General features: G+C 40.0%; 1 protein-coding gene across 4 annotated transcripts in view; it reads right to left on the bottom strand.

The window, feature by feature from the left end:
• Positions 1-20: 20 nt before the first annotated feature.
• The window catches only part of ephb2b (eph receptor B2b), a 124680-nt gene continuing 113395 nt past the window's right edge, over positions 21-11305 (bottom strand). For all 4 annotated transcript variants that reach the window (XM_014009597.1, XM_014009599.1, XM_014009598.1 and 1 more), the window contains exons 12-16: positions 10625-10840; positions 10075-10224; positions 7370-7563; positions 6475-6630; positions 21-5019 (exon numbers count right to left, since the gene is read on the bottom strand). In XM_014009597.1, the coding sequence (XP_013865051.1) occupies positions 4911-5019; positions 6475-6630; positions 7370-7563; positions 10075-10224; positions 10625-10840 (825 nt within the window). In that variant the 3' untranslated portion in view covers positions 21-4910. The remainder of the gene's footprint in view (positions 5020-6474; positions 6631-7369; positions 7564-10074; positions 10225-10624; positions 10841-11305) is intronic.

Raw genomic sequence — 11305 nt, 5'->3', positions numbered from 1 at the left:
TAATAAACTACTCATCACAGTTTTTCTTATAACAGATCTTATTTTTTTATTGAGGAGAGTCAAGTTGGGCTTTTCAACTTTAGAAAATAAAACCATGACAATATTACAAATAATGAAATTGTTACATCATTCACAGGGTTACAGTCAATTTACATTTATACAGAAATACAGGATCTCCCACATCAGTCACAGTGGTCTGAACCGGCACTGGTCTATTATGTGGGTTTTAACAGAGTAGACATCCCCTGACTGGACTGACCAAGAGCCAGTGTGCTAGTGGTGGTGGTGGAGTGGGGAGGGGGTGGTTTGGGACATGTAGAGGTAAGGTGGGAGCAATAGAGGAGAACACATAGTTTACACAGGACACCGTAGTGGYATGAATGTTTGTTCAACAGAGGGGAGAAGAAAAACACAGACTTGCTCTTAGCAGCAGCCATTATTTGTCCATCAGCAGCTGAAGTCTCCCAAACAGAGGAGATCTGCCTGCTGCTGTTTTCACAAAACAAATGGAGCTGAAAATCCAACTCATAACAACGTTGGAACACCTCGCCAGCAGAGGGCGCCCTGGCGCTTCGCTCTGCAGCCAAACAGGAGCCATTTTCTAGTTGCCACAAGAGGAGACAGGATTCTTGCTCTGACCCTGGGGTAGCTGGGTCGTGTTCAGATGCAGCCCGGTCGGGTGCAGCGGGGCACGGCTCGTGTTTTCGACGCTGTCACGTAGCTCGAACGCTCAACCACAGTGGTTCTCCTCTGTCCTTTAAAAAATTGGCACACGAGGGTGGGGGAGCTGTAGTTTTTACACTGCATCACAGATGTAAGAGGGGAAAATAATACACTGTCTTTGTAAAAAAAAACAAAAATAAATAAATAAAATCAAATGCAGTTGGCAAATGTGTAAAATCACCAGAGGCATCACTCACTGCCACACTGCTTCTGAGAAGAAAACTGAAAAGCTGGAAGCCGAAGACGACATGTGTAAATGGCACATTTTACTACAAGTTATATAAGTTATGTCTGTGGAAAGTTTGTAAAACCAAAAGCTGTTAAAGCGAATAAGCAAGTAAAACAAATAAAACGTAAATTATTTTCTTTTATACAAATCATTAACTTTCCAAGTGACCAAATCATCTGATATGTCCATCTGCATGTCTGAACCCTGTAGGAATTAAATAATAACAGCAGAGAGTGAATCCTATTTTAGTAACAGTTGAATCAGTTGCACATTTTTATGCTTTTTTTTATATTCAATTGCTTAAGTTAAACACGAGGGCCCATTTATAATTCATTGCTCAGCCTGAACAACATTAGGTCTCTTCTGTGGAATGAGAATTATAAGAAGAAACAAAAAAAAAATCTTACTAATCACTCCACAATTAAACAACTTATATTTTTTCAGATTATTCAAAGAAAAATAAATTTGCTTTCAGCCAAAAAAAAGAGTGAATATGATTWAAAAAATTAATTTCGGCAATATTCAGCTCTACCACAGTCGGCACACCCTGTTTAAGGTAATTCCTCAAAGCAAATGTCAAGGATAATTGCTTGATTAATAACTCAGAAGTCTTGGCAGCATCCACGGACAAGCATCCGAATGAGTTTTAATGAGCCTTCAGCAAAAAAAAAATAAAAAAAGGACAGAAAGAAAGAAACACCAGCCATGTGCATACTTGAGATTAATTTCTCGCACATTAAGTGCTTTTCCTGATGGCAGAGAATTTTTCATGCTACGAGAAGATACGCCAAAAACTGGGAGCCATTCCGTACTGAGAAATGGAGACGAGGAGACAAGGTAAAGGTCAGTAAAAACACAAAACATTAATGTCAAAGCATCCATTTCTGGTTGATTCCTGATTTTGACTCGTGATTTTCCTTGTTTGATTTTCTACAACATGGTAGAAAAAGATTCCAAGGTAATATTAGCTATAATGTGTCTTACTGCAGGTAATGTAAACCAAGCAGTGAACTGTGAAGCAAAGACAGAGGAAATGACTTTGACAGCTGGAAACAATAAAAGATAGACTGATAGTGCTGCAGTTTTTGAGGTTTATATTGTTTTTTTTTAGAGAAAGGTTTCAGCGATAAAGCCAACTACAGTTTCAATATAAGAACTCAGGTCAGCATCCGAGGATTTGGTTGGCGCAGACGTGGAAGCGTCGTCCAGTCAGGAGGAATCTCAGCGGCATGAGCATCGAGACAAGACACGACACAACTGTCCTGCTGTTGAATGTCAATACGCCTGCTGCGGTTAATGCGCTCAAACGCGCTGAGACAAAACCGGACAACTGGCGAAAGCCGACTGCGAGCAGATCAGAGGAAGCCGCTGACAGGTGGTCGACAGGCGTGTGTTACCAGGAGGACACAGAGGGGAAACGGTGCCTGGGCAGAGCGGCTGTGATCGGGGGGCAGTCGTCCTGCTGCGATCAGACACATCTGACCGATAGCTCACAGCTGGACATCCGTGTATGTCTGCTGGGTTCTCGGGAGTGCAGCCCAGCAGGATTTCTGCATTGCTGATTATCATTTATTGCCTGTGTGCATAACCCCTCTGTCTGATTCACCATCTCTGGAGAATCACTAGATCAACATAGACTCCATAATCCTCCGTAAAGAAGCCGTACGACAGGTTACAGGCTGCGACACAAAGAGTTGAGGCAGCTCTGYCCTCATGAGGCAACAGTTCTCACAAGAAAAAACATCAAAATGAATACAAAGTTCCTAGAAAGTAAAAACCAAGACAGTGGCTCAAGCTGTTGCCTCTGAGTTAGAAGGTCGCAGGATTGCCTCCCAGTCCGGGGGGGTCCTTGTGGGTGGAGTTTGCACATTCTACCATTTTTCTCCCTTAGACCAAAAACATGCACGTACGTTTTGATAACTCCAAGTATTCCCTAGGTGTGGGTWAGAGTGTTGTCTCTATKTGTCCCTGTGATGGACTTGTGACCTGTCCAGAGTGTACCCCACCTCACTCATTGTGACTGCTGAGACCGCTGCAAACCAAAAAAAAAAAAAAAAAAAAAAAAAAAAAAGGAAAACGGTTGGACAAATCCAAGAGCATTTACAAAGTGAAACTGTTTATCTACATTGTTTTGTGCACCAACATGATTCAATTTTTTTTTCTTTCAAAAATAAATGTGAAGCACTGATGGAAGATCCAGAGAGTCAGACAAGTATAGACTCAGTGCAGAAGAAATGCARTTCAGTTCCATGATACCCATACAGAAATTGCAATAATAGAACACGAACATCTAATTGTAACACCTGATGTGTGAATGTAAAACAACGGTGTGCGGTACTGAAACTTGGAACAATCAAAACATAAACACGTCTTTTCAAAAAGGAAAAATAAAATAATGTTGACTACAATGCAAGCGAGTCAAACCCAAGTTATCWGCAAACAGAATTTGAGTAATCGCATTAAATCAAAGCACTGTGAAATTAAGCACTCACTCAGCATGCTATCAAACACAAAGTTCTGACACTTTGGGAGCCACTGCTTCTTTATGCCCGTGTTGTGAGTGCACAACATGTGCATGGACGAACAGACRGCACTAGAGAAAAATAAAATAAATTAAAAAGCACAAGGGAGAATTCTGTGATGAAACATTTTAAATGTACGTCGAGTCTGATGAAAGCAGTTGTTTCAACTGTGAAAATCTCTGCGGGAAGTAAGAACAGTTCTTATTTTTTTTGTTTTCTTCATTTAGTTTTTTTTTTCCTTTTTCCACAAGTTTTTTTTTCTCACAAGCTACAGTAAGAAACTTAAGCAACTTAAGATGACAACTTTGTAAATCGTCTCTGCAGTCAGTTGTTCTGCTCCTGAACTGATCACTTAAAAAAAAGCCTACCTCTGAGTTGTCGTGTTACAACAGATCAAGTGCATCTGATATGTACAGTACAGGATCAGGTCTAAGGTGTGAAGAGGAAAAGTTCTATTTGGCAAACTGTGAATATTTCATGGTGAAAGACATTTAAAAAAAAAGCAAACCAGTCTTTAGTGAGTGGAAGCATGGTAGGAGGGGATCTTCATCACAAAATATTAACAATATAGAAAATTTCTTGCAGTGACGAAAAAAGGTTTTGTCGTCTTCTTCCTTTTCTTTAGCACTGATTTCACTGCATAAATTGGCAGTCTGATTTATTGTGGTTTAGACATCAGTCTATGCCACAAAATGTTCAGTTCATTTTTTTATTTCTTTTTTTTATTATATTACCTGTGGAACCACTTGGATGAGTTTGTAGAGTTCCCAGTTCTTCCTAGTTTGTCTTGCAGAAGGCCACAGAGAACTCTGTGTTTCCAACATAATGTCCATTAAAAACAACGACAATATTCACACCTTGAGGACATTCTCCCCAACTCTTCCTTCTTCTTCTCTTTTTTTTTTTTTGTTGTTGCCCTTTTAAAGGGTAGCTTTCCTACTCAGTTCATCTAATGTACAACTTTATATCATCTATAAATTTAGATAAACTCCTTTTTTTACTTATCAGTTTTTTCTCTCTTCTTTAAAAAATTCTTTACAAAAAATCATCAGAACCAACAAAACTATAATAATAATAATAATAATAATAATAATAATAATAATAAATGCTGAAAAACAAATAAAAGTGGTGGAAGAGTGAAAAACGAGTTGCTGGTCACTTCTAACCTCCCGTGTTTCTGGCTCTGAAGATGGGGCTTCGCCGTGGTCCGCCTGGATTCTTCCTCACACAGACTTGTGTGGTCACAAGGGAGGGAAACGGAGGAGAGAAGGAACAGGAGAGGGGAATGGGGGCTTGATGGGAGCCCGGTGGGAAGACTAGACAAACTGTCACGCAAAAAAAAAAAAAGAACGGGAGAAAAAAAATCCACTCCGTCCTCCACATCCCGAGCCCCGTGTCCTAACAGCCTTCTTTCCCCTCTGCTCCTCTCAGGAGGGTCAAACCTCCACTGACTGGATCTGGTTCATCTGTGCCCGCATCATCTGGACGCTGTTCAGGATCTTCTTTTGATGGCCTGCTAAAGTCACACCGACCCTCAGGATGTCACTGTGAAGCACAGAAACAGATGTCAGACTAAACTTACCACAGTCACCACACAAACCAACCCGTCTATACCCATACTCATCAGTGCTAGCATAAACAGACAACCTGGAAAGTGTTCATCAGGACTGATATATAAAGAAATGCAGAATCACAACAAAAGACACAATAAAGTATTTCTGATCACAGTTATTTTGATGCCAGAAAACCAAACAAAAAATGAAAATTAAAAGTCAATGTGTTTGTGACGGTACTTTATGTCACTGAGCCCATCAGAATGCAGCTGAAACAGATAAACATCTATTCCTCTACTTTAGTGAAACAGCCTTCACAACACAGAAGCAGTAGCATCTGCAAACGTTATTTAGTCACCGATGCACTGTTATTTATCCATAAAACAAAGTTCTCTCCCATTATGCTCAGTCTCATTGGTAATCACATTTGATGGGTTATGCATTGCCATCTGTTTTATCAAAAGAACTGAAGCTAAAAATCTCTCTAGGCAAATCTCAGACTTGTAATGTTGTTGTCCCACTAACATTAGTCATGTTTCCATCAGCGTTTTTTAATGCGCATTTTAAAGTATCGCATCAGAAAAGGTGAATGGAAATGGCATGGTTCGAAAAAACGTCCTCTGATTCGCATAAAAGTTCATACGCTCGCTTGAGGTGGTTTTTGGGTTTAGAATTGCATCTCTTTCTCTATGTCTCCAGACAGCAGTAACATCACCAGAACCAGTTGATATGACAGAATAATTACAACTTTCCCGATAGTAGCAACACGTTCCTGATAACTTCTCTCCATTGTCCTGAGATGCGACTTTTACTTCCTGTTTACTACACGCATGCGTCTGATGTAACTGATTTGCTTCAAGCCAGCTGATGTAAGTAAGTAAGTTTTTATTCATAGACCACCTTTCACAGAAATGGAATTCACAAGGTGTTGTACAATAATCATTAATATAGAAAGAGTTGATTGGCAGCAAGTGCTGTACAATAATCGTTATTGATGGAATATGTGATGGAAACACGTCTGATTCGCATTTCTTTGTTTGTTTTTTTTCCTTTTTGCGAAATTTTAAAAAATTCACTCAAAATTCGAATTAAAATTGGATGGAAACACGGCTATTGAACCATTTTTTTCAAAAAGTATCATGAATTTTTGAATTTTTTTCTGAAAGCCAATATTTTCTAGCATTTCCTTTTAAGTTTTAAACTGAAACCAAAGTGAGGCCTGTTAAACACATGAGAGAGAATAAACTCTGCTGTCAAGCTTCAAGCCGTGGTGCTCACTGTTCAACCTCGCAGCTACATCGTTATGATCTGAAAATCGCATCCAGGCCACAGACAGAGTCCAGTTCCTGCTAAAACTGTAGTCAGATAGAAAACCCAGTTCTTGAGATAGTTTTAACATTTTTTTATAGTTATCAGAATTTAAATGCAAGGCATCATCATTACTTACTCCATGGTCATCTGAGACACCACATCAAATGTGGAAAAGTTAGAATTGGCAAAGTTTTCTTTGTACTGGCCCATCTTGATGGCATCCAGCCACTCGTCCACGCTGCTGAAGGTGGAGAAGTCTGGGATGCTACGGTCCAATAAAGGGAGATGGACACTGTAGGGGAAACAAGCAGAGGGCTTTAGCAATTCAAAATAAAGAGTTTTCACATCACAGTCAGTTCAGACCACCTGCATGTGATTCAAACATGAATAATTATGTTACAACTTCAGAATGCTGGAAGGAACTTAGAAAATCCCACAAGCTTAATCCTTGGGAAAAAAAATTTCCAAACAGATTTCTCATAAAGGGTATTTTCCAAATGAGGTGATAGTCTTCAGGGAGCCACTGTATCCACTCAGTGTCTGTGGAAAATCTGGCCCACGGTCCTCCACTCTGGCACCAGTGAAAGTACAGAGAGGGATAAAAGCAATCAGAAAACTCTGGCTCTCGGAGCGAACTAACACCCAAAGCAAAAATGCTTGAAAACGCTTTGTTTTGAAAACAGTTTCAACCCAGAATTCGCCTGAAGCATTTCGTGGGAAGGATTGGATCTATCAAACCAAAAGGCTTTAATTTACATAACCGCTTGGCGCCAGGAGAAACCAGAGAGGCCGTTTGGCAAATGGGAAACGTGCCGTAGATGACACTGTCGCAATGGCTCGAATTTCACGTTAACAATGCAAAGCCTTTGCACTGAAAAAACCCAAGATCATCATACATTTCAGGATGTTATTCATATTTGTGTAAAATTACACCTAACCAAAATATCTATATCTCTATAAAGATAAATACCACGTGGAGAGTTAAAGAGAAAGACAGAAAATAGAAAGATTTGAGTCTGCTTTTTACTCACCCTGAAGATAAAGGAGTCATGGCCTTTAATGTGTTGGGATTGCGAATCATCTTGTCAAGGTTGTTGACAATCTGGCTGAATTTGGGCCGGTTGTTGCGGTCCTTCTGCCAGCAGTCCAACATGAGCTGGTGCAGCGCGCTGGGACAGTCCATAGGTGGGGGCAGTCGATAGTCTTGTTCTATGGCGTTGATGACCTAAGGGGGCAGACATACCGTATCATGTATATTACGATCTCATGTATAATACGACCCTCCCCTTTTTTAGCTTAAAAAGCATAAAAAAAATTAATCCTCAAACTACCTCCAATTTCATACAGACTTCAAGATTTTTCAGCCTTTGCAGTCTTTATACATATCAGTAAAATGATCATTGGACTGTTCATTTTATTTTAACAACATATGTACTAAAAGGTATTTTGACAACAAATACATATCAGCTGTAGCAGCATCATATGAATTCTGGCATTTTACACATAGTCCACCAGGAGGCGCCAACACAAAAGTCAGAGACTTCACATGAGATTTGGGCCATATTGTGGGGAAAAGCAGATTACTTCCCACTCGTAAGCGCCCCCTCTGGTGGGGAAACATTTTTTCAGGGGTACAAACTTTTTTCAGAACACCGGTAGACRGCAGCCATTACAGACAAACGTGTTTGTTGTTGTTCGAGGAGTGGCCCGGACACACGCTAATGTCATTAGTTTGTTATCATTACTAAGGTGCAGGACTACTTTCCCCTCCTTTTTCCACATCATGTCTCCTGCCTGGATCTGTTATTATCTCGCTCTGAAGCACGGAGGAGTGTCAGAGGTGAGCTCGTTTCAACTGATTTTTACGATGCGGTCTCATTTCCGCTCAATAATTTTGTGAATTAAGCCGATATTTCAGTTAAAATACATAAGTAAAAATATTTATCCGAGTATAGTACTACCCCCCAAATTTATGTATGATTTTATGGATTTAATTTTACTTATTATACTTCATTGGGGCGGCTGTGGCGGAGTGGTTAGGGGAGTCGTCCTGGAACTGGAAGGTCGCTGGCTCAATCCCCCGTCCAGCCGTCTCAGTCGTTGTGTCGTTGGGAAAGACACTTCACCCACCTTGMCTACTGATGGTGGTCACAGGGTCCGGTGGTGCTGGTGCATGGCAGCCTCGCTTCTGTCAGTGTGCCCCAGGGCAGCTGTGGCTACAGTGTAGTTTGCCATCATCAGTGTGTGAATGTGAGTGTGAATGGGTGAATGTCTGTTAGTGTAAAGCACTTTGGAGTCCGGAGGGACTTGAAAAGCGCTCTATAAGTTTAGTACTGTTTACCATAAATACGGTACTTCTTTTAAGGTGGGATTTTCCAAAAAAAAAAATCAAGCGATGGACTAAATAGTACAAAACACTGTTTTAGAAGATATCCCTCTTTTTTGTAAAAACTAAAATTTCATAAAATACCGCAATAAATATTTTAATTAAAAAACTACGATCAACAAGGTGGAACTCAACGCCACAGCATCGATTGGTATGCCTCCATGTGCCCTAGACAAGTCTGACTTTGAAGCAAATGCCAGTTTTATATTACCAATCATCATAAATAACTTTGGCCTTTGACCCTTTGTTGCCCAAATCTAATCAGTCTAATGGAGTTACTATGTCTATTTATAAGCAAATATATGATTTCTTTCAGGAGATATTGCACACAAGACCACCTGTGATGGCCAGACACCACACACATAGCCAGCCAGAGAACAGTATGGCTCTGGCCCCAGTGAGAGGAGGCATAAAAATAACATTCACTGATCAATATGAAGGAAGATTAATTATGTGTTATATTTAAGCTGCTAAATTTACTCCACTGGTTCCAAAGTTTAAGAATGAAATATCTCAAGTGTGACACATCTATTTATTTTGAGTTTGTGGCATTTCTAAACAAAACTTGTGCAGAGATAAATGTACTTACCAGTTTCTGTGTACTGATGTGATCCAAGAGGAAAAAGATTGTATAAATTACTAAGTTTGATTTGTTTTTTTTTAGAAGTTGTAAAATACCACTTATTTAATGTCCTCTCCCCATAAAGGCACCTTACAGAAATGTCGACGCTTGTACACAGAGGTGGTGCACAGTTAACAGAGGAGAACAACCCCAAGGATACTTGTGTGGAGGGTGCATGATCCCCTGCTCATTATCAGGGTCATTAAAGAAGCTCCATTCAGACTTCGATTAATCTTATTCACAAGACCTCCAAACGAGGACCCCGGTGGAGCAGAAACACTATCTGGAGCTGCTAATATGATAACTGTTGAGGTCCTCAGTCCCTCTTAGCACATTAGTGTTCTCACTTTCAATTTGAAACTATTTTCATTATCTCTCTCCCCATAATTTGCTCTCTCCTTCACTACCCAGAGGGAGATAGAAAATGGAGGCTCCAGTCAAGAGCAGAAATCGTCCACTGAGCACTGCTGTGCATTTCAAATTATCTGATTAAGTCTCTGTGGTGAGTGTGGGGGGGAATTTTCCTATAAAAACCCATGTGTTTAGCTAAGGGAAAGCAGATACCAGTGACCAAATTTGTCTCTGAGGAATTTGAGGCTTTAATGAAACACGGAGAGTCAGAAATAAATCTGTAGTGAGGATTTGAGTAACTGTTTGCGGGGTGGCCCCTAGGCTAAAAAATTAACAACTTCTGTGGAGAAAAAACAATAGGCATGTTAAACACGTACATCTTGATTGGTCATGTCCCAGTAAGGCCTCTCTCCATAGGACATGACTTCCCACATGACGATCCCATAGCTCCACACATCGCTGGCAGAGGTGAATTTCCTGTACTGGATTGCTTCTGGTGCAGTCCATCGGATAGGGATCTTCCCTCCCTGTGAACATGAAAAGAACAACCAAAGCAAGAGAGGTGAGACCGAAATCTGACCGTGACAGAGTCCTGGCTCAGGAGAGAGGCACAGATCACTGCAACAATACTGATAGTAATCCAAACTGGGAGGTGGATAGAACAAAACCTTTGGGAGGAAAGTGTGRTGTATTCAATACTACAGAAGAAAGGAAAAGAGAACCGGGAAGGGRAATATATTTGGCCTGATAGGGGAAACAGAAAGGGAGWGAACCTCTTAACCCTTTAATATAACCTACAAAACATCAAAAAGATTGTCTACAAGTCTCAGACACACTCTTATCCATAAAAAAGTACCTTAAACTTATTTTAGACAGATACCCCCAGGGAATGTGAACAGGTGAAAGTAAACCTTAAACATTTCATACCAGAGCACTTGTGTAAGTAGGATCTGACGTGTCATCCTCCAGGAAGCGTGAGAGGCCGAAGTCTGACACTTTGCACACAAGGTTGCTGTTGACCAAGATGTTTCGGGCAGCAAGGTCGCGGTGCACGTAATTCATGTCGGCAAGGTACTTCATGCCTGAAGCGATGCCACGCAGCATACCAACAAGCTGGATCACCGTGAACTGCCCGTCGTTTTGCTGTAAAACACACATCGAGGATACACATTGTATAAAGAAGGGTTGTAATGAAATGTACTTGAATATTTAGGGGGCATTTAATAWTATTCAAATGTTGTGAGTGAAACTTTTTACAGCAAATCCCAGAATTRAAATCCTCTAATTTTAGATAAGATAAAAGAACACTATGCATCAAAACCTCTCCTTTCATTGTGTGATCCATTGTTGTATAAATTACCTCAAAGTGATACTTGAGTAAAAGTACAAGTATCTTATCATAAAAATAATTTAGTAAAAGTTAAAGTCTTCTCTAAAAATATTACTTGATTAAAAGTCTTAAAGTATCTGATATTTTTTGTACTTAAGTATCAAAAGGAAATTTCTGACACAAAATCTACTTAAGTATTAAAAGTAAAAGTACTGAGTAAAAGTGAGCAGCTAGATTTTCCAAAATGACATTTATTGAAAGGTGACTTCTCAAAAAAT

This window comes from Austrofundulus limnaeus, unplaced genomic scaffold, assembly GCF_001266775.1.
Source record: "Austrofundulus limnaeus strain Quisiro unplaced genomic scaffold, Austrofundulus_limnaeus-1.0 Scaffold59, whole genome shotgun sequence".
Taxonomy (NCBI): Eukaryota; Metazoa; Chordata; class Actinopteri; order Cyprinodontiformes; family Rivulidae; genus Austrofundulus; species Austrofundulus limnaeus.
The sequence above is the reverse complement of the archived record's forward strand: the minus strand, read 5'-3'. Positions and strand labels throughout refer to the sequence as shown.